The 25,306-nt window shown below is 35.9% G+C and overlaps 2 protein-coding genes across 4 annotated transcripts in view; one reads left to right on the forward strand and one right to left on the reverse strand.

Moving 5' to 3' along the window:
- The window catches only part of LOC106867823 (uncharacterized), a 362,348-nt gene that overhangs the window by 273,529 nt on the left and 63,513 nt on the right, over positions 1 to 25,306 (forward strand). The window lies entirely within an intron of this gene.
- On the reverse strand, positions 12,852 to 13,272 carry LOC149135852 (histone H3-like). Its single transcript, XM_089353124.1, has one exon. The coding sequence runs from the start codon at positions 13,251 to 13,253 to the stop codon at positions 12,852 to 12,854; it is 402 nt and encodes a 133-aa protein (XP_089209250.1). The 5' UTR covers positions 13,254 to 13,272.

Here is a 25,306-nt window from a genome sequence, read left to right on the forward strand (position 1 = left end):
TTCTTCCTTTCTCCCTTCCCCCATTTTCACACTACATACGTCAAGATCACCAGCAGTCTACCTCCCACACACAGCCCCTCGTTCCCGATCACCGTTTGTTATCTCCCCCTTTCTTAGCTCTCCTGAAATAAGAATTTCTAACTTCCGGTCAGTCATTGTTATGATCGGCCATTATTATGATTGACCGTTGACTGAACACTATTCAATTTTTTTTCTCCGTGTTTTTCTCCTTGTCTCCGTATTCTTTCTGTTGAAGAGCGTAGCTCGAAACGTCAAAGACTTTCCGTATTCCCGAGCGTCATACTAATATATACTTTTGTTATTTACACCACCTGTCCTCGTCTGTTGTTATTTTTTGTATATTCTCCCATATATATATATATATATATATATATATATATATATATATATATATATATATATATATATATATATATATCTTTCCTGTTCCCTTTCCGTTTATACACTTTACCTCCCTTCCACGTGCTCCACTAATTTTCTTCTTTCACAGAACAAACTAATATACTTGCATCAGTGTTGTATTGTAATTTTTCTTTCTCCTAATTTTCGCACATTTTTTTTCAATTCTTTCATCCCTCAGAACTGTCCGCTTTTCTCCGTCTTTCATTTTTTTGTTCATGCTGTCCCTCTTTGCAGCAGCATTTTACACCTATACACTCGTATATATTCTGATCTCAGCCCCTAAATAAATCTTGCCTTCCCTTTTACTTTATATTCAAAACTTGCTCCCACCCCCGAACTTCTCTACTTTTCTGTCTCACACACACTAACCCTTCCCGCTCCTACTAACGAACCCACTATACTCCCGCTATTGCAGCCTCGACACATACACACGTATCCGAATAAGTCACACACACACACACACACACACACACACCATTTTCAGCCATATTTCTTTGTCAAAATATGAATATACTCATATGTACCTACCCGCAGCCCTACCTTCCTTCCTTATAACTCCACTCGTACTGCATTACCTTAACGTAGCTCCTATTCTTATATCCGTTTTACTTTACTACTTTTCGTTCTCACTCCTCTTACGCTTTCTTCTGATGAAGGACTAATATCTGAAACGTTACAGCTCTTTCCTCTCTTTCTTTAAATGATTAAACGATGCAATATTTGTTGAAAGTTGTTCCTCCTGTTGTTGTTTTCCGTTTGATTTTGCTCATTACATTTTCAATAGCGACACACACACACACATACCTATATATAACTCACACAGACACGCGCACACACACTCAAATATTGTTATGTATGTACATATACTCACACCGTTTGCAACTTTATTAATACGTTCCGGTACGTAAACACGCTCACCATACTGCCTCTATTCAAACACTAACACTTATCAAAGTGCAACGCAAACATCCGCACAAATAATAACACATTCTTTAAACAATTGAAGTTATTTGGGATTCGTTGTCTGACACACATGCCATATACGTGTGTGTGTGTGTGTGTGTGTGTGTGCGTGTGTGTGTGCGTGTGTGTGTGTGTGTACGTAATTACATGTATATGTCTGAGTGAGTAAGTATTTGTGTCTCCAAATAAGATGTACTCAGTGAAGCAGCAATTTTTGATTAATTAACGTAACTTAATAGCATCTCTTGATTAATTAATGTTATAGGGAAAATGATTTTGATTATCCACCGAAGCAAAGAGTTGGGAGGGAAAACGTATCCCAATATCGCTGAATTGTCTGAATGCGTTGTGTGTTTGGACGCATTTATCAGCAAAGCCGTCATTAATTATTTCTAATGTAATCTTCTCTATCACTCTTTCAATTAGGCTGGGCCTATAACAATATTTAGTGGGACGATGCAATGTAAGTTCTATTTTGTGCTATTTTCTTATTTATTTCTTCTTTCTTTCTTGCATGTTTGCTCTCTATATTTTTGAGTCGTTATTTAATCTGTATCATTACACCCATGATATCTTATTGAATAATAATGAAAACTACCTTCTGTGAATGAACAATCAGTATACTTAGTCACATGACCTGTTACAGGTTTCAACCGAATCTTTCGTTAATCACAACAAACTGTCTTTAAAAATGACGGTATTGTTACATTTGGAACACCAAAGATCATGGGGCTTGTAAAGCAAGGCTACTGTGAGATTAGATGCCGTTTTCAACAATAAGCACAAGGCCTGAAATTTGGGGGCCGTGGAGGAGTCGAGTACATCGAACCAGAGCTTGATTGGTTCTTATTTTATCGGTCCCTGAAAGGATGAAAGATAAAGTCGACTGTGGAGGAATATGAACTCAGAATGTTAAGTCGGATGAAATGTCGTGAAACTTTTCGTCCGGCGTGTCAATCATTTTGCCTGTAGCTCGCCGCCTTCATTCTGAGATTAAACGTTAACAGCAGGTTAATGAGGGAACACCTGGACGATTGCTGAGTCTGTTAGAAATAGCAGCCGTTTTTTCTCACTAATCAAACCATTTTATGATGACAGAAGGGGTATATATGTATGTATATATATATATATATATATATATATATATATATATATATATATATATATATATATATATATATATATATATATATATATATATATATAATTGTGGTGAAGAAACACTGGTTACATCTAATTGCGCTGTGTCTGTGGATGCGTGTGTGTTTGTGTGTGTGCGTGCGTGTGCGTACCTCTGTGTGTGTGCACGTGTGGGCGTGCGTGTGTAAGTGATTGAAGTCACTAGGCTACATTGACAAACCTCTCACCGCATGACACCTCCCTCCCCCACTATTCTCACTGTCCACAAATTATAGGCCACCTCGGTTGATATATCTTTTTCAAGTGAAAACACTTCACTTATTATAGCGTTTGAACCTTTTAATCTTTGCTCAATAAATACTTATCGATAACGATTATTTTCTTACATAAATGATTCTTGCTATCCATTTGTGCTTCAACCGTTTCAGTGCAGCGAACGCTTAATATATTCGCCAGACATTTTCTCACATCCCGACACAACAATGTCCCACTCACTTTTTACAACAAATGATTCTCTCGCAGGTAATTATAGTTAAGCTTATAATTTTCATACCTAATTTGTGTATATATCTTGGTACAGGTGTGACTGTGTGATAAGAAGCCCACTACTCCACCACAGCTGGGTAGCGAGTTCAGTCCGGCTGCTTGGCACCTTAGCTAAGTGTTTTTACTGTGACCGTGGGCTGCCCAAAGCCACGCGAGAGGATTTGTTAACTGAAAGAAGTCCATCATATATATATATATATATATATATATATATATATATATATATGTATATATTATGGAGACGCAATAGTTTGGGCAGCGGACTCGCGGTCGTAGGATTGCGGTTTCGATTCCCAGACCGGGCGTTGTGAATGTTTATTGAGCGAAAACACTTAAAGTTCCACGAGGCTCCGGCAGGGGATGGTGGCGGACCCTGCTGTTCTCTTTCACCACAGCTTTCTCTCACTCTTTCTTCTTGCTTCTGTTGTACCCGTATTTCAAAGGGCCAGCTTTGTCACACACAGTGTCATGGTGAATCTCCCCGAGAACTACGTTAAGGGTGCACGTGTCTGTGGAGTGCTCAGCCACTTGTCCGTTAATTTCACAAACAGGCTGTTCCGTTAATCGAATCAACTGGAACCTTCATCGTAACCGACGGAGTGCCACGATACATATATATATATATGGATGGGGAGGTGGAAGAAGAGCTAAAAGTGTTTTGGTGGCATAGACACACACGTGTGTGTGTGTGTGTGTGTGTGTGTGTGTGTGTGTGTGTGTGTGTGTGTGTGTTAGCTTCATTATAATAAGAATTTGAAGGCTAAATATTACTCTTAGATCGAGTCCTGCCGAACTGGAATGTTTTTTGTCATTCTGGGGTCGATAAAATAGATGCAAGTTGAACACTTGAGACAATTCACCTCGCAAAACACAGGAGAGAGATAACACCGTTCTCCCAGTGAGTATAAAATACATCTGAAGGCGCGGATACAGGAGTAGAAATTACTTAACGTTCTTTTGTTACGTCCCTTTGCCATCTGATTCTGAACTCGGGTCTGCGGCGCAGTTTCTTCCTCTGGGAGAGATAAATATATAACTAAAAAGTGCTTAGGTAGATTTAATCAACATTACTCGTTCCCTGCTGCTTCAGTTGTGTGTGACGTTAGCTCATATTAGAAAAATTGACTATTTTTGTTAGTTTTATTTTTATATAATTTTTTTCCAGTATTTTATCTTCGTGTTCACCGACGACTTACAAATCAATACTTTGACGATATCATCAAACAATATAAATCTAACTTAATAACCTTTGGTCTCCTACTATCTCTTTCTCTCTCTCTCTCTCTCACTCTCTTTCTCACTCTCTCTCTATCTCTCACCCACTTTCTCACTCTCTCACTGTTGAGATGCTAATGATATTTTCCACCTCTCTTTCATTTTATTAAGCTCTTGGCTTTCTTTTTCACGCACACACGCATACACATACACAATTTTCATACACAAGCTCTCTCTCTCTCTCTCGCTCTCTGTCTCTCTCTCGCTCTCTCTCTCGCTCTCTCTCTCGATCTCTCTCTCGCTCTCTCTCTCGCTCTCTCTCTCTCTCGCTCTCTCTCTCGCTCTCACCTATAAATCACTCCCTTAAATCATTTCCAAAATAGTCTCTTCTTCCGCTTCTCCTTTTCACCTCTTCTTCTCCCCTCCTCCTCCTCCACTTCATCATCATCATCATCATCATCATCATCATCATCATCATCATCATCATCATCATCATTATCATCATCACCATCATCATCATCATCAACAATATCAAAAATGCTGCGTCAGTATCATCGCCATAGTTGCATTGACCGTGAACCATTTTAACGCGGTGGGAGACGGTGTTGAAGCTTCCGATAAAAATGCTCGGAATGCAGGTTCAGTCAAAACTTGCAGGTAAATATGAACTGTAAGTTCGGCAAAACTCTGGCCATCGAAGAAAATTAACTGGTCGGTCTTTTCCGGAAGAATTTCGAGCCGAAGCCCATGGGAAATATCCAGATATCCCCAACCCGACTGTGCCAGGGGGTGGGGCATTCACCCCCCGTTGCCATAAACTCTCCAGACATGTTAGTGCTGCCATCGGTGCTGAGATTTGCACAGCGCAACAAAATCTGCCTGTATGCGCTTGTACAGTGCACAAGCATTGCTGACTTGTGGAGTTATAGCAAACAGTGGCTACCAGGTCGAGGACGAATGCAGCTATCGGTCGTCTGCATCATGAAGATCGCTCTGCTGCCTTCTTTTGATAAACAGTGCATGACCTTGCAGGTGGGGCTCAGTTGGAAATTTTTTCAGGTCGAGTAGCCCATCCCACTCAAAAGGTCCCTGAATAAGGGTTGTTTAAGACTGTTGAACGAAACACTCATAATGAATTATCAGAGATGAATTATCCAGATTCCAAAGAATTCGATGTTCCACCACTACTTCGTGATCAGAGATGCACATATTATTATTGTTGTTTTTTGTGTTGTTGTTGCTACTGCTGATCTTGTTGTTGTTGTCACTATTATTATTATCATTATTATTAAGGCGGTGAGCTGGCGGAATCGTTAGCACGCCGGGCAAAATGCTTTGCGGTATTTCGTCTGCCGTTACGTTATGAGTTCAACTTTTGCCGTGGTCGACTTTGGTTTTCATCGTTTCGGGGTCGATAAAATAAGCACCCGTTGAGCACTAGGGATCAATGTAATCGACTTATCCGTTTAGCCGAAATTGCTGGCCTTGTGCCAAAATTTTAAACCGAAGGCGGCGACGAGGAGATGGCAGAATGGTTAGCGCGCCGGACAAAATGTTTAGTGGCGTTTAATCCCTCTTTACGTTCCGAGTTCAAATGTCAGACTTTGCCTTTCGTCAATTGAGAAACGATAAAATAAATACCAGTGGAGTATTGGGGGATCGATGTGATTGACTCACTTCATCTCGAACTTGCTGGCCTTATGTCAAGATTTGAAACCAATTTTATTCTCATTGCTATCGGCATTATTATCACAATCGTATCATCTTCAGCATTAGCAACAACATTTATCATCAACGTTATCTTATACTATCAAAGATGACTACAAACTCTTCATTCTGCTCTCAACATCCACATTAACGACCAATTCAGGAACAAAAATGTCAAGAAAATATATCCATCTGTTTGTAGCTGAATATGAAAGCACAGCCACCATCTGTCGCACTCCTTTTGTGACCTAACAGCTGAATCACATTCAGTTGTTCCATTTATCATTCCCATCAGATTTAAACAATCCTGGATGTTGATTCTGGACAGATATTCTTGTTTGTGTTGTTGTTGTTGTTGTTTTTTATTTATTAAATTTATCACTGTTGTCTTTATTTAACTTATTTGATGTTTTTTTTTGTTTTGTTTTGCTTCTTCTGCTGATAAATAATGTTTGTTACTCGTCTTCGAGACGCGTTCGAAGTAGTTGAAGAGGCTAATTTCGCTCGGAGCTGGTTGCTAAGCAGATTTGAACGGTTGTGTCTGATATCTAAATGTCTTAAGTACAAAAGACTGAAGTCAATGTACGAAACAACCAAACATGTGCTGCGCTTATAGCATCGATCCCATGGTCATGAATCTTAAAGTATAATTAGGCGAGATTCGAAGTCGGAGCCTTCCTCACTACAGAAATGATATAATATGCTTGTAGAAAAGGAGTAAAAAAAGGTGTAAAATGAGGGATTCCAGTGTTTTCTTTTGAAAATTATCAGAGGATCAAACACCTTCCATAGTTTTACTTTGGAGACGACTAGATTCCAATAAGAAAATTTGTTCTATTTGAAATTTCCCATCATTCCATATTGACCATAAATTGATTATGACTCCATGTATGCATACGTGCGTAGTTAACAATCATTTTCAGTTCTGTGAGTTTCCCTAATTCCTCTGTAACTGTCAACATGGTGTCTGTGGAGCCTGATCAACTTGTGGCATATTTTTGTTTCTCTTTCGTCCGTCATTAATGTTCCCTTATACTGGAGAAGTTAGCTGAAAGCAATGTCGTATTTTGCATCAATAAACCATCAGCCAGTGACTGTAACGAGCATCTCACAGCTAAGGTAGCCCAGATCTGATCTTTGCTCATTTCGCCTGCATTGTAAGCGTCCTATCAGAACACAGCATTGTAGTATACCGAGATGGAGTTCCCTCAGACACCCACTCTGGCTGATGTATCGTAAGGGGTCGGTGATGTTGCTTCAACCATTCCCTTCCATATTATCAATCTGCTTGCTATCACTTCTCTTAACGGCCGTCTCCAAATTTGCGCTCACAAACGCCAACAATATGCAACCGTTCACCTCACACTAAACTGTCGCTTGAAGGAGACCCTTCGAAAATATTCACCAGTGGAAACATGACATTCCAGACTCTTTCATATCAAGGAAACAAAGTTACTATAAATGTTTGACTTTGAAATTTCCAACTACATCGCATTGCGGTCATACCCCAAAATACTAAAACATAAGCATTTTACTGTAGACGAAAATCGAAAATCTATTACAATTCGTATTTGCTGCCGGCCACCTCTGTTACTCACGCGTCTAGAACAGAGTTGCTGCAGCTGATGTGTGTGTGTGTGTGTGTGTGTGTGTGTGTGTGTGTGTGTGTGTGTGTGTGTGTGTGTGTGTGTGTGTGTTTGCGTGTACACGACTGTGAGTAACTGTTATTTTTTATAATGCTTACAAATTCGTATTCTTTTTGGTGTGTAAACGGATCATCACATGCTGTATTCTAATAATGGAGTTCTGTAAATAAGCGCTTAAATATGCTCGGGAATAGCATAATTATATTCAGAAATATTAAATTAAATATTGATTAAAATTTTCTGGAGATATTTGATTTAATATTTATAAACATGGGTTATGACGTCCCCCCTCATATAATTCAATGAACTTGTTTACTCGCTTCTGTCTGTCCTTCAACGATGGATCCTTTGTTGCATGTTTATCTCGGTGCAGTTCTTTCAGTTGTGAAGCTTTTCACGACTGTTATTTAAAAAAAAACTGTAAAGAACTGTAATAGCGGACAAAGCAACAACGAGTGTTAGCGGATCATCAGGACAGTTATTGTCAATATTACATCTATCGCATTCTTGCACAAGGGAGAAAACTCTAAAAGGATTTTATCGTGGCAGACATGTTTGACACTGTAACTACCACAATGATAACGACAACTCCCGAAAAAGCAAGTTCTATCATCCATCGTTGTAGGGGATACGCACGTTTGCAGAGGCATTATGATACACATTATCATGATGAAGGAGAGAGATCTAATTACAACGGGGACCTAAGACTACTAATACTGTCACCATTCCCATCTATAGGACCCTGCCGGAATTCTTTTTTGCGGTAAAGGTTGGCAGTTTATTTTCCTTTCAGTGTGAATCTCTGTAGGCTTTGTTTTCCTGGTCTCCACCACAAAGCAACCAAACTTTGGTTGAAACAAAAGTGTCACGGTGAATCGACAATTGTAGGCCTTCATATTGTATTTCTAGCGTTCACTACTTCTTCGAGATCCCTTCGTAAGTTAACTTTCGACTGCAAAGTATCCAGTTATTATTCTATGTAGCCTCAATAAAGATTGGAAATGTGATGAGGGAGATGCTGTGTTGTAACCAGAAGTATAGATACTCTAGGCTACATCTGGCTTTAGCATGTGGACTACACAGTGGAAACGATAAACTTCTGAAAAGTTATAAAGATTTTTTACAGTTCCAGTGATGGAGTGGATCTGTAGTCTTCGAATTAATTTTCTCCTTTCTGATTTTGAGAAGACTAATTTCTCAAGATTTGTATTTAAGTAGTGTGTTACATATCCCAGGGTCCAATAATTACAGGTATAAACCTGAACTTGTAATCTGGATAGAGTAACTGCAGATTTCTCAATAGTTCAGGGTAATCAGCTGGGCAGCTAATTTCCACAACTGTGCACAGTTTCTCTTCTCTATCCCAAATCATTATATCAGGTCTGTTGTGCTTACATTTTATTGAGGTCTTCACTGGTACATTCCACCAGTATTCCTTTTTATCATTAGTGGCTATGGCTCCTACCATATTGTTAGTTCTTATTTCTTTGTTCTACGGATTATCTTTCCGACGGATTTCATTATAGAGTGTCCTAGCTACATCATGTCTCATCGGTAGATAATACCATGATAACATTTTCGGACAACTGCTTATGATGTGGGTGATATCTTCAGTGTGAACTCCACAAAGTCTGCATCGGTTGTCCCTTTTGTGTATCAGGTATTTGATTGATGTTTCCTGTTCCTGGATTGCAAACGCATAGCCTTCAAAGTGGGACGTAGTAATTCCGGCTATTGGTCCATGATAAACTGCTTTGGTGGTTGATGTTACTATCATCGTGGGGCTTTCTACTAGCATATTCACGCATAGTCTTCTTTTCATATAAGTTCATCCAATCATCTTATGATACGTTGCGGTAGAGTCGTGCGACTTCTTTGGGTATGTATTCTTAGTTATCAGACAGAGTGGAGATGTTACTCGTCTGGTTTATAGTTTTCCCCTGTTCACAGTATATATGTATGATATTTCTGATTTCATTTTTAATATTTCTCACTAAAATGGCAAAAAATATTTTTGCTCCAAATTATTCATTCGTCAACTGTCTGTGTACTCCCAACTTCTATTCATATGTAATCTATACTTTTCATTGAATTATATAGACTATTGCATTATATTCAACCGAAGCATGCATACATATACATATTCTGTATGGCTATGCGTATGTATTTACACCAACCATATTTTACATATTTTCAGCTTTATTAACGGCTTGTTGTAATTGTAATTTCTAATTCAGCCATTTGCTTGCATTTGCGCAAGTTAACTTTCGAAGATTCATTTATTTACATTACACAGTGTTCCAATATTTACAAACATTAATTTAAATTATAATCCGGTTGCTGTATCAGTATATTTCTCTTTCGTTCGACCTATATTTCCTTTTTCACTAATCTTTAAGGTTACCATCCAATGGACAGCTCTTCTTTCCAGTCCCAGATCATTATGGCTGGTGTGTTATGCGTATATTTTACAGAAATATTCACGAAGACATTGTATCTGTTCTCTTTCATCCCATGAGATCGAATGCCATCTCTGAAACTGCATATACATTTGCTGAATGACAATACTTTTCTCTTCACATTGTTTCCAGAACAATGCAAACTGTAAATGTTATAGTGACGATGAAATTTTCGACCAGCTGCTTAAATATGGATGACATCTTGACTTTTAATTTCAATGATGATATATCGTCTGTCACGTAGCGCTGTTTTGCCTGTACTCGTAGCTTTATTTCTTGTTCCTGTATTGCAGAAGCAAACCCTTCAAAGTGACAGTTAATGGAGGTTGGGCCAAGATCTTCTGCGTTGATTAACTATTATACAGTCAGACAGAAGCGTTCTGACAACATAGCCATGCATGAGCGTCTGCTCACCTGTAGAAAGCCTTTCGTCTGATGTTCTGGTATAGTAAAACAACTTCCTTAGAGGTACATCTTTGGCCATACGTTTTAGAAAGGATTTTTCTAATTGTCCTAATGCTCGCATGGTGGAAAGTGCAACAATGGTTATGGTCTGTGGATGAATATCGAAGCTTGGATGGAGGTTAACAGATGCTGTCGAAGACACACAGTACTCGAAGTCTGTTTGGCCCAATGTTATCATGTGCCTTCTATTTGTCTTTCTAAGTATTTGCCTTTCTACTTGAAATTCTGAAGGTGATAAATAGTCTTCGTATTTTAACATCAATACCCAAGGAATTGTCTGTCTTCTAGTCATCCCGTAGATTCTATCGAGTGTTGGTATAAGTTTCGCTACAGCAAACAAATTGTGATCACTCCTTTGATGTATTCAGAGAGTTCTAAAGAAGAAATTTAGTTTTTCTTTTTACATCAGATGGTAATGTGAGTGTGTATGCGTGTGTATAAAGAAACGTCTATATACGTATGTATTATGTATGTCTCTGTCTATGCGTGTGTGTGCATGCCTATACGCGTGTGTGCCTGTCTATACGCGCCACTAAACCTTCTCTATTTTCTCTCCCTGTTTATTTCTGTGTTCCTTTCTGTTGAAGAGCGTAGGCTCAAAACGTAAAAGACTTTCTCACTTCCCGAGTGTTAAACTAATACATCTGTTTATTGTTTACACACCTGCCTTCATCTTTTTTTTTTTTGTAAATTCTCACTATATATATATATATATATATATATATATATATATATATATATGTATATATATATATATATATATATATATATATATATATATATATATATATATATATATATATATATATATATATATATATATATATATATATATATATATATATATATATATATATATATATATATATATATATATATATATATATATATACTTACTTGGAAGAGGATGCGTGGCGTTCAATCATATAATAATATAAAGAATTTATAACTATATATATATATATACGCATATATACATACGTATATGTACATACTTACATCTATACGTATATATATATATGCATATGTGGGCACAGGACGTCATGAAACGTGTACAACAAAAAATACGAGTATATATACATATATGCGTGTGTGTGTGTGTGTGTGTGTGTGTGTGTGTGTGTGTGTGTAATTATATACACACACACACGTATGTATGTATATATGTATATACATGTATCTGTCTGTAAGTCTGTATGTCTGTCTGTCTGTGTCTGTATGTATGTATGTATGCGTGTATGTATGTATGAATGTATGCACGGATGTATGGATAGAAGGATGGATGAATGTATGACTGCGCGTATGGAGAGGAAGCCATTAGAAGAAAATTCGAGGCAATTTAGATATGAGATGTAAACACACCTGTTAGATAATCAATTTGATTTGGAGGAGAGTGAAATTCTAAAATTATCACTGAGACAAACTTTCAGGAAAATAATTGAATTTCTTCTAAGGTCTCTCTCTCTCTCTCTCTCTCTCTCTCTCTCTCTCTCTCTCTTTCTTTCTTTCTTTCTTTCTCTATCTGTCTGTGCACATATATGAGTGTGTTAGAGTGTATATGTATATGTGCCTATATACATAGATATATATATATATATATGCATTTATGTGTGTATGTGTATGTATTGGCAAAGAATTTCGAATAGACAGGTGGAGTGTACCTGAATGCAAAACTGAGTAATTAGGTAGAACCTTTAAAGTTACGTAATATGTGGTCAGTTCTCCTTGTGACACAAATGTTGTACGTAACTACCGATTTTAATCCCATTACTCAGACTTAATTATCACATAATAAGCGACCTTTGTTGCTGTATGAGGCAGTAGTACAGTAACAGTCATCTTATTGGTGTTTCTGTCTTATTTCGATATCTCACCAACCGTATTGGATACATTGGTTTATAAAATTTATTGATTGGATATCGTGTCTTCTTATGTTATCGATACAAACTTTGGCTATGCAAGAGGTTATCCAACTGTTTTAACCTGCAATTTGAATCTTAGAAATTTACTATACATATATATATATATATATATATATATATATATATATATATATATATATATATATATAGATAGATGAAACTTACTTGGAAAAGGATGCGTGTCGTTCGATCATATAATAATATAAATAATATATAAACATATGCATATAGCCATACATATATGTACATACCTACATCTATATGTATACATACATGCATATATGGGTACAAAAACGTTAAACACAATGAGAAAGGTTTTCTGTTCGTTTTCAGTTTTCTTTCTTCTATCTTAATATATATATATATTAAGATAGAAGAAATACACATAATTGGATGTCCTTGGGCATGATGGTCACTCTCTTCGCGTGGATAGCACACAAGTTGGTATCTTCGAAAAGACCAACCAAGTAAGCTTCGCTAGCCTCTTGAAGAGCCATCACAGCAGAACTCTGGAAACGAAGATCGGTCTTGAAGTCCTGAGCGATTTCACGGACAAGTCTCTGGAAAGGGAGCTTCCTGATGAGAAGTTCCGTGGATTTTTGGTAACGTCTGATTTCACGAAGAGCAACGGTCCCAGGCCTGTAACGATGAGGTTTCTTCACACCGCCAGTAGCTGGGGCACTTTTCCTGGCTGCCTTGGTGGCCAGTTGCTTACGTGGAGCTTTACCACCGGTGGATTTGCGAGCAGTTTGCTTAGTACGAGCCATCTCGATATGTCAGCGAAGAAGATACTGGGGTCGATGTAATCGACTTAGTACATATTGTATTAAGGGCCTCCTTTGTCCCTTCTATGATTAGCCCCTTGTGGGCAATAAAGAAATATATATATATATATATATATATATATATATATATATATATATATATATATATATATATATATATATATATATATATATATGTATATATATATATATATACATATGTATATAATAATATTATTAGGGATAAAAATCCAAATTTACAGGTAAAAACTCAATTAAATTCAATTTATTAAAAATTAAATCAAGTTTCACAGTATAAAATATAAATATATAGTTTTAGGGAAAAAAAAACAAGGTTCATGAACTCATCGATGAAAATCCACTGTTAGATCTATATACACTATATGTGCATGTGTATATGTATGCATGTATATATATATATATATATATATATATATATATATATATATATACACACATACATAATTAGAAGGCTGAAAAGTAATACACAAGTTGATATGTAGAGGGAAAATAAGACAAGATAAAGATTGTGCCAAATTCAGAATATTCTACATAAAACTGTATACAGCAGCGTGCGTTGAGGCTCTCCCCGCCACCGCCGCCAACACCACCACATACGTATTCTATTGCTCTTGTTTCAGTCATTTGACTGCGGTCATGCTAGAGCACCGCCTTTAGTCGAACAAATCGACTCCAGGACTTATTCTTTGTATGCCTAGTCATTATACTATCGTTCTCTTTTGTCGAACCGCTATTTACATTGAACGTAAGCACAACAATTTCGGTTGTCAAGAGATGGGGGGGGGACAAACACAGACGCACAAATACAAACACATACATACACACACATATATACGACCAGCTTCTTTCATCTACCAACGCCACTCACAAGGCTTTGGTCAGCCCAAGGTTAAAGTAGAATACACTTGCCATGCAGTGGGACTGAACCAAGAACCATGTGGTTGGGAAGTAAGTTTCTTACCACAAAACCACTCCTGCGTCTGTATGTATGTATATATATATATATATATATATATATATATATATATATATATATATATATATGTGTGTGTGTGTGTATGGGTCTGTGTTCGCGTTCGTGCGTGCGTGTGTGTGTGTGCATGCGTGCGTGTGTGTCTTTGTGCCCGCATTTGTTCCCCTCCCATCGCTTGACAACCGATGGCATAAGTACTGGAACGATTAATTAGAATAAAAATTCTTCAAGGCGATGCCCCAGCATGGCCGCAGTCTAGTAACTGAAACAAATAAAGGAAAAACGAAATATGTATATGTGTATTTATAAATAAGCATCTGGCTAAGACCCACCGAGGCCCTGAGCACTTACGATATCTTAGTGCCCCTTATATATATAAAAAGTGCCCCTTATATATATAATTCAAAATATAAACAAATAAAAAAAAAAACAAAATACAGTTTTATTTTTGAAAATGTGACAATACTTCCACTTTATTTATATTTGATCAAATCCTCATTATGACGCTATGAACACTTCGAAATTATGTTTCAAATCATATAAACCACTTCCAATATTATTTTAGCAAGTTTAAAGAGATTTTTGTGTGTGCCGTAAACCATTTACCATTTCTGTGGTGTCTCCCTTCCCTTGATAACCCAAGCACGTGTTTATTTTGCTAAATGGTTAATCCAACGCTGCTATATATACATATAAATATATGTGTGCGCCTCTGCGTGTGTGTCTCTCTGCGCGCGTGTGCGTTCACGTGCCTCCATATATATTATTCTCAATCGCTTTAGTTCTGCAACCGAAGCTTTGGAGCAGTTATTATATTGCTGTGTTCATGACAAGTCTCTTATGACAGCTCTATTATACTATTCGAAGTAATCAACATGAATTATAGGTTCCACCCCAAATAGCCTGTCAAAATTAATTTTATAAAGAACACTTCACATTTGTTCTACCAAACGACACGATTTTCGACATCGACATAAGTTAATTTTCAACTTTTCAATATTTGCTATGCAAATGTTAGGATCTTTAAATATACGAGGCCTCTTCATATTTCTCTGTGTATGTGTGTACATGAATATAGACATCGATGTATGCATACACACTTGTATACATATGTATCTATATACATATAAAGCGGTTAAGCATGCGTATATATGTATACACATACATAAATACACACACATACACACACACACACACACACACACACACACACACACACATATATATATATATATATATATATACATGAATGCAGGTGTGGCTGTGTGGTAAGAAGCCTGCTTACCAACCAAATTGGTTCGGGTTCAGTCCCACTGCGTAACACCTTGGGCAAATGTCTTCTACTATAGCCTCGGGTCGACCAAAACCTTGTGAGTAGATTTGGTAGCCCGTCGTATATATATATATATATATATGTGTGTGTGTATGTGTGTGTGTGTGTGTGTGTGTGTGTGTGTGTGTATGAATGGATGGATGGATGTATGTATATGCTTTGTGCATGTGTTTGTCCACCCACCATCGCTTGACAACCGATGCTGGTGTGTTTATGTCTCCGTAACTTAGCGGTTCGGCAATAAGAAGCGATACAATAAATACTTGACTTACAAAGAATAAGTCCTGGGGTCGATTTGTTCGAATAAAGGCGGTGCTCCAGCATGGCCGCAGTTAAATGACTGAAACAAGTAAAAGAATAAAAGAATGTATATATATATGACTTTGAATCACTATATATCGATTCATGTAATCCGCCAGTACACATAAAAATAGTCCTTAATGTATCATTCTACAAAACATAGAATATTTGGTTCGATACAAAAGAAAACGATAATTCTCCATTATTTTGAAGGATGTTTTGCATTTTGCATTAATACAGGCGTGTGTGAAATTTATTTATTACTAAATATAATGATATAAATTATTTACATGCTTTGAAGTTACGAAACAATTTGTCGTGATATTAGAATTTTCTAATTGTTCAATAAAATTTCATCAAATTATTTGTCATTTATATCTTTAGATATGTACACATATATACATATATATATACATATATATACATACATACATATATATATATATATATATATATATATATATATATATATATATATACATACATACATACATGCATACATACACACACACACACACACACACACACACATATATATATATATATATATATATATATAAACCATATTGGTCTACCTCCGGTATTCGAGTACTATTCTTCCACCTTGTTTCGCACTTATGTGCTTACTCTGGTTTATATATACGTTTATATATATATGTGTGTGTGTGCGTGTAGGGGTATGAATGGCTGTGTGGTAGGAAACTTCCTTTCCAACCACATGGTTCCATGTTCAGATTCACTGCGTGGCACCTTGCACAAGTGTCTTCTGCCATAGCCTTGGGGACCGTAACCTAGCGGTTCGACAAACGAGACCGATAGAATAAGAATTAGGCTTACCAAAGAATAAGTCCTGGAGTCGGTTTGTTCGACTAAAGGCGGTGCTCCAGCATGGCCACAGTCAAATGACTGAAACAAGTAAAAGAATAAAAGAATATATATATATATATATATATATATATATATATATATATATATATATATATATATATATATATATATATATATATATATATATAAATTAAAACAAATTAAAAGGGTAAAGGATTATCAATTTATTAATTAATAAATCAATTAATAATTAATAATTTTTACCAACTGAACTTCGGTATATGGTGAAGCAAATATTTTGCTGATCCCTTAATTATATTTATAAATATATATATATATATATATTCTAAGCGGTTTTATTGGTTTATTCGTATCTTTATGTCTATTTATAAAACTTACACATATGTATGTGCTTTATAATTAATCGGCAGGATGTTATGAAAACAACTTTCGACCCTTAAGCCGCTTCTGTTTATTTCGGCTGATTAAAAATAATATATGTATGTGTGTGTGTGAGAGAGAGAGAGAGAGACCGAGAGGGGGGAGAGAGAGAGAGAGAGAGAGAGAGAGAGAGAGACACACACACACACACACACAAAGAGAAGAGAAAGAGAATGTATGTGTATGGTTGGAAAGCGATGTTTAGTTTGCATTGCGCGTCTTAGTGAAGCTTTTAATAACCAGCAGAATATCATGAGATAAATTTAGATCTCATGTTTTAACTGTTTCTCTTTCATCCCTAATGTTATTTTGAAAAGTGTCATGAACATTAAACTGGGCAAAATCTGGTAGGGGGTGTCTTGTGTCTCGATAACGAATAACTATTGTCGTGTGAGAAGATTGTTAAGTTGTCTGAAAACAAAATGAAATCAGGATAAAATGTCTTAAAAGATCGAATCCGACTGAAACATGATACATTTCAGTTACTGCTTATTTATCCACGATCGTAGGGAATATAAGTAGAATCAGTTACATGTGGTGGTTAGCTTGATGAAAAGTAATAAACCGGCGTTAGCGGGGGTGGAAAAGAACCTTTTGATTGCGAGGATGCAGTCGGTAATATCGATATCACATTACTCGGCTGGTGATTATTTTTTATCGACCCCGGAACTATAAAAGACAAACCTGTACTCAACAGGACTTGAACGTAAAATGTCGTACCTGAACCCAGCAAGGTGTCTTGTTCGATTCTCTAATGCTTCTCACAGCCCACATATCTTCAGTATCATTAGCCACGATTAATTGTCTACAATATAAATGAAGACAATTCACCAGAGACAGTCAATCATCTATAAATGATTCTTATAAACATTGGTCTGTTACAGTCTTCAAAGAAATCGTTAATTTTATGATAAATGAGTCAGGATGCGTCCGTGCAGTGAAGGGCTAATTTCAATCATCACCTATCTTGACAACATCTCTAAGCTTTCAAACACAAATTCCTCGAGATCGCATCGCCGTCCACCTTTTCGTAAAAAGTAAATATTCCATTCATGAATGGGTTTATGCAATCATTTCTGTCTCCTTTAGAAATCTATATCATTGCGACTAGTAAAAACTCAATGGTTTTTATTGATCTGAGCAAGGCCGGTGGATTGAATTGCGGAATCGGCTGAGCAACGGACAAAAGGCGTTGTGGCATATATTAAAGTTTCTTTTCCTTCAGAATTTCTACTCCATCCAAATCAATTTCGCTTTTCATTCTACCAGAATAGATTAAAAAAAAAAAAACAGAACTAATCAGGTGCTGAACTCCAGTAAATCGATTGTCTCAGTGGTTTAAAGACCAAATTCAACGTGGACAGATTATACACCAAGTTATCTCTACCTCTTCTTGGTACCATTTGATGCCATCTACATTACCAAGACCTTCACAAAAAGGCATTGAACGTCACAACCGCCATTTTTCTTTTTTCTAAAACCTCAGACTTAATATCCAATATATGAGATTACTTCTTGATGTTATTGTTGTTCTTTATAGCATAGCTATGAATTTTATTTTAACTGGTCTTGTAGTTGTTGTTGTTGTTTCTTGCAGAAAATATAGCATCTCACCGAGGAGAGAAAAATCAATACACTCTTTGATTAAAAATCTGTTGCACCAAGAAGCAAATGTTGAATATTTATTTATTCCATCGTCTGTATTGGTTTGCAGTGCAATTGCTAAAGTTCTTCTTCGCTCCTTTCACTATTCATTATTCACTATTTATTATTATTATTATTATTATTATTATTATTATTATTATTATTATTATTATTATTATTATTATTATTATCATTATTATTATCATCATCATTATTATTATTATTATTATTATTATTATTATTATTATTATTATTATTAGTATTACTATTATTATCATCATTATTATCATTATTATCGTCGTCGTCATCGATGACAGTCTTATTTATATGTCTGTCTCGCCGAAGCAGACGTTTGAATTGCATATAAGCAGCCTGTATCAGTTTACCTTTTAGTTCGGATAAACAGAATTGACAAGCAAACCTGAGAGAGATGAAATGACACACGTGAATGAGGATAATGACAATAATGATGATGATGATGATGATGATGATGATGATGATGATGATCATGATGATGATGATGATAGTTGTGACTTTTTTGAGGAATATAAATATATGCGTGGCGCGATGAGGTGGGGCGTGTATTTGGTTGTCTGTCGAAGACTAAACATATGTAATAGAAAAAAGTGATGTTTCCTGTGAAGAGTGAAGAGTTAATAAAGCAATGATATTTCATTTGACGTCTTCAATGTCGAATATTTAATTATGAGTTGAAAGTTTCGAAACCCTCCAATAGCTAGAATCCTTCTAATGATCGGATGTAAAGTGAAGTGTGAGAAGATTATTCACGCTTGGAGAGAAGCTGTAAATAGACAACGGATTTCCTAAAAGATAAGAAATCTAACTGCCGGAAGTTGTAACAGACCTCATCTGTCGCTCAGTTTAATGCTATCGCATGGATGAGGTTTCATGTCTCCGCTTTAACGATTTATAACTCGTTGTATTGAAATATTGTTTCCTACCTCAGTATTTCAAGAGTTCTAATTTCATCAAATAAATTAATGTTGAAACCTGATTTAAATAAATGAGTGTTTCAATTAACATCACATTTTATTTCTTCTTTACAGTAAGCATTTATTGCGATAAGTGTGACGTTTGGAATTTAGTTGAGCAGTTTGTTCGCTGCTCAAATTACGACGTGCCTTTCTCTTAAATCTTGAAGCTTGTACGCTCTTCTGCAATCCGACAAAGCGTCCACTGAAATTATAAACTTTCTTAATATCCCTTCTTTAAAATGAAGCATGAAATCAAGAATCATTTTATCATGCTGCTACTGCATAAATCAGAGAGATTTAGAAATGTATTATTTCTAATTTCAAAAATCAGTGAATGTATTTCGCTTGAAATATATGTTTTCAAAGGCTGATAGGCATCGACAGCTAGCAAGCCATGCAATTTTAGACTGATGATGAGCAATGACTCTGAAACTAGTCTCTGGATGCTGGCTTTGCTGGGTGGAGGTGCTTGTCTCCACTTTGAAAACACAAGGACACAGGAAATGTGTTAAGTCCAACAGGAAACGGTATTCTCTTGGGCTAGATAACAGTAGCATTCTTCACTTTCATGGGACTGTTACATTAAGTTGACAACACACTATCACTTTAAGGATGATTTTATTTTCTACCTTGCTTTATTAACAGATAAGTGGGATTACAACAAACACTTTAGTTTCTTGTCTAGAATCAAGTACGTCACTCATCAGATAATTTGAAATTATCGTTCTCTTTATACATTCTTCTTTAATCGTTAAGGCATTGCAACAGCTTATTTAAATATTCTACTTTATCCTTCACTCAGATCAAGATGAAAATCTCTCTTCAGACAAATATAAAACGATGTTTCTTCTTCAGTTATTGATTTCCTTCAATGTTATACTTTGTCGGTTTGTTTTACGCTCTGATATATCAGTGTCACACATTCCGCTTAAATAACAAATAGGTACGTATAAAATTGTATGTATGTTTACGTGTGTGTGTGTGTGTGTGTGTGTGTGTGTGTCTGTGAGTGTGTGTGTGTGTGTGTGTGTGTGTGTGTGTGTGCGTGTGTGTGTGTGTGTGTGTGTGCGTGTGTGTGTGTGTGTGTGTGTGTGTGTATTCAGAGCCGTGTTTCCCTGTTCGGACCAACTTAATTGTAACGTACTTAAATTGAACTTCTTCTGAAAGCGACATAATACTTCAGGATACGTCCTGAGGAAGACTGTCGACCATACGTCTGATGGATATCAGCACAGAAGTATCAGTAGCAGACGAGAAATGACAAGAACCGGTAGAGGAATACTGTATCAAATGATTTCCGTGTGGTTTCTGCGCTTCGTCAGCAGTAGGCAACCACTGGTTAAACGCTGACCAAAACACCCTTCCATCATCTTACAGACTATTCATCCCCAGATACAGGCTCCAGTCGGGCCGGCAGGCCGAGATATTTATACGATATTAGCAAGAGAAGTAGTCTCTGTAATGTGGAGATAGGATGAGAGATGCTCACTAACAATCCTGCCTTCGCCGCTGATATCTGATACACACACACACACACACACATACATACACACACACACACACACACACACACATATATATATATATATGTATGTATATATATATATATATATATATATATATATATATATATATATATATATATATATATATATATATATATATATGTATATATATAGGGAGAATTTACAAAAAAAAACAAAAGACGAAGACGGGTGTGTAAACAACAAACAGATGTATTAGTTTAACGTTCGGGAAGTGAGAAAGTCTTTTACGTTTCCAGACTACGCTCTTCGACAGAAAGGAACAGAAATAAACAGGGAGTGAAAATATAAAAGGTTTGGTGGCTAGCGATCTACCATGGCGAATACTGGACAGAGGAGTCACACAGAAGAGCGAGGAAGAAGGGGAGATAATAAAGTAGTGGCGATCCAAAAACGAAGGTGCACGTGAGTGTGTATGTGAGAGCATGTATGTGTGTGTGAAAGGGGGCTGGTGACCTTAACGTGTTCGTGTGTGCATGTGTAGGTGTGTGGACGATGGTGTGGATGCTGGGAAGTGGTCAGTGCTAGTGTGTGCGGGGTGGTGTGATGTGATGTGGTGTGGTTTGGTGGTGTGTGGTGTGGTGGCGTGGTGGTGTGGTGTGGTGGTGTAGTGGGGTGGTGTTGGGGTGTGGGGAAAGCAAGGGTGGGGTATGCATGCATACATGTGTGTGCGTGCGTGTATGCTGTTTTAAGTATTGTATCCCATCTTGAAAGATATGCAGCTTAAATTTTACTTTGTGAGTTTGAAATAAAGGTATGTATGTGCGTCTGTGTGTATGTGTGTGTGTGAGAGTGAGAGTACGCGCTTGTATATTTAGAGCCGTGTTTCCTTGTTCAGCCAGTCGTCCATCTAAAGTTCCTGCATACTTATTAACATATCAGCTTTTACCCTTATATGCTGAAAAGAAATGATTGTAATGAAATTTATAATATAAACAGGTTTGATATTTTACTGATAAATATACATAATTTATTATTATGATTATATAAGAATAATTAAGATAGCAGACATTGATTAGTTTTATGATTAACATATAATAATTAAGAATGCGTATCTCCTTTATTATGATTAAAATATGAATAATTAAGATAGCGGATATTGTTTATTAATATCATTAAAATTCGAACAATTCAGATGACAGATCTTTGTGTATGACGCGGTCTTCGTTGTTGGTGTCCGAACAAGTTTACAATATGTGGGCATAATTTTGGGTTCTATTTTTGGACACTCGGTTAGAATTTCGATAACATCGCTAAAATCTGTCTCCGATAGATGATATGATGCCTTAGCAACAAACAATAACTTGACTCTTTTCGAAAATAGAGGTTTTATGCATTTTGCTCATATTTCACACAAACCTTGAATTTAAAAGAAAATCAACTTCATTTCCTCCTTATTTCGTATTATCCCCTGTAATTCAATGTTTTATTCTGTTTTGCCCGTAAAGAATTTTGTTTTTAAAATCCAATAGAGAACATTATAATTTAATTGAAGTCATTAGATCTAATTTCAAAGTCATTCTTTAATTGTTGTGGCTGTGAGAAGCGGGTTTACAGATTACAAACTCTCAATAATCAGGAAATGTTTTTTTTGTTTTTTTTGTTCATAAACGGGAATTGGCAAAACTCCCTTAATTAAAATGGTGCTGACTACCCTTTTTGTGTTTATTTGATTAAAATTAAATTCAGGCGGTTCATCTTGTCAGAAATATTTCCTAAGTCACCTCTTCGCAAATGAATTCCATACGTTTTGCTTGTTGGAGAACATGGTTTTTTAAGTCAGAATTCAGTAAAAGAGTCGTAATAAAGAAAAAGAAAACATTTCAAGCAAAACTCTTTTTCAACCAACGAACTATGAAGAGAATGTTTGCTGTCAACACTTTCACTTTTCTCTCAATATGGTTACCGGAATAACCTAATGTTAAGACCTGATCTTTAGTTTTCTTAACAGTAAAAAAAAAACTGAAGCTAGATTAACGGTGACCTTCAAGAACATGGAGTTACCGATACATTAAACAATGAACCACGAATAGATTAAATATTCTTATCACTAGACTAACCTGTCAAATTGTCATAAAAGGTGTACTGTGAGTTTCACAGGATTCCATATCGCTTAAGAGGTTAATTTGTAGTTAAATATTAAATTTTCGAAAATATCCTCTCCCACTTCACTAATCTAACCACATACAGTATTATTATTAAAAGGAACCAATTTTCAAATATCTGAATCATTTTCAGGAATCGTGGTAAGAATTTCTTTTATAATGTAGATTTCCATATTTTCTTACTAATTGTGATACCTCGTATAAACCAATAGTACAATCGCTAACATTTCTTATATAATGCATCTTCAGTTTAACATCTTTCAAACATATCCTTCATCTTTCGTATTCATATAATATATTATACGCTTATTTTCCGGGTTGTGTTTATTTTTTCTTTGAAAGGTACACTTTTTGTTGTGATGGCTTCATAGTGACGTTACATTACATAGAGCAATAAATTTCTACAGCAAGGTTATATCATATTCACCTATTCTATTTTTTCTTCGCTACCATTTCTTATTATTCGAACAATTTTCACCAACTCCCACTCACTGAAAATTTAGAAGCAAAAATTCTTAAGAGACATTTGAACAAAATAGCTTTTAGTGAACAAATTTTCACATAAATGTTTTAAAAATTCAAAATTTTCTTTTCAAAAGTTTAGCTAGGATTACATACAACCCTAAATTATATGACTTTACATAAAACATTTGTTTGGAAGAATAAATGAGGAATTTGTATTGCGATTTTGCATAAACTTGTTCATTTCCATAGAAAGTGACGATCTAAGTCAAATATCCTTAAAAACGTTGCTAACGCAGATATAATAAATAAAATAAAAAAGAAACTGTCTTGAAAAGCACTTTTACTTGATCATATTCAGGGTATTGCCCTCATTATATATATATATATATATATATATATATATATATATATATATACATATATATATATATACACACACACATATATGTACACACGCACACACACACACACACACAAACACACACACACACACACACACACACACACACACACACACACACACATATTTATATATATATATATATATATATATATATATATATATATATATATATATTCTCCAGGAGAATTATTGTACTCTTTTTATTTATCTACGTGGCAATATTTAACGCTGGTTAAATTGTTCTGTTTAGCTGAAACATCAGCTTCAAGATTCGAGAAATAGGTTTACGTAAAACCACTTTTATTGCAAATGATGGCTTCCAGCTTTCAACAAATTTATAACTCGAAGCATCTGGGCAGAAACGGATAATAATGTCTTTATAATGTAAGCCCATAACATTCCTGTTGCTCTGTAATGCAAAATTTGTTCGACGCAACTTCATAGGCCTTAAAATCCTTTTAATGAGGAGTGAAGAGTTCATTGTGAAACATTTTAGTAAATGTAATCGGCATCTTACGTCATTACGAAGTGAGAGTGGTATGGCTGTCGACAGGAATAGATTCAATATCGATATACACAGTAAACAGAGAAAACGGATATAAACATATGCACGCAACAAACACACACGCACACACGCACACAAGCACACACACACACCCAAACACACACACACACCAACACATGGAGCATGTATGTATGTGCGTGTGTGTATATATATAATAAGCAAATACGAATGGATTGCTGAAGACATCAATACCTGCGTTTCAATAGCATGGTTTATTCCAAATATAAGTCCTTTACATAATTTATTAGATAACATTACGTAAATCTATATTGTCAAGATCTGTTTAATCCACTGTGTTTTACTATAACTATCTATATGCACACGCGCGAGCGCACGCGCATATAAAACGCAGAGATACAGATAAACATGCATATATAAGAGACTAACGCCCGTGCGCAATTTTCTATCGCATTCACAA

This window comes from Octopus bimaculoides, chromosome 5 (assembly GCF_046866305.1).
Source record: "Octopus bimaculoides isolate indiv1 chromosome 5, ASM4686630v1, whole genome shotgun sequence".
NCBI lineage: Eukaryota > Metazoa > Mollusca > Cephalopoda > Octopoda > Octopodidae > Octopus > Octopus bimaculoides.

Bases quoted from the DNA above. Each gene is read 5' to 3' on its own strand.
- LOC149135852 (XM_089353124.1), bottom strand. From the start codon at position 13,253: ATGGCTCGTACTAAGCAAACTGCTCGCAAATCCACCGGTGGTAAAGCT.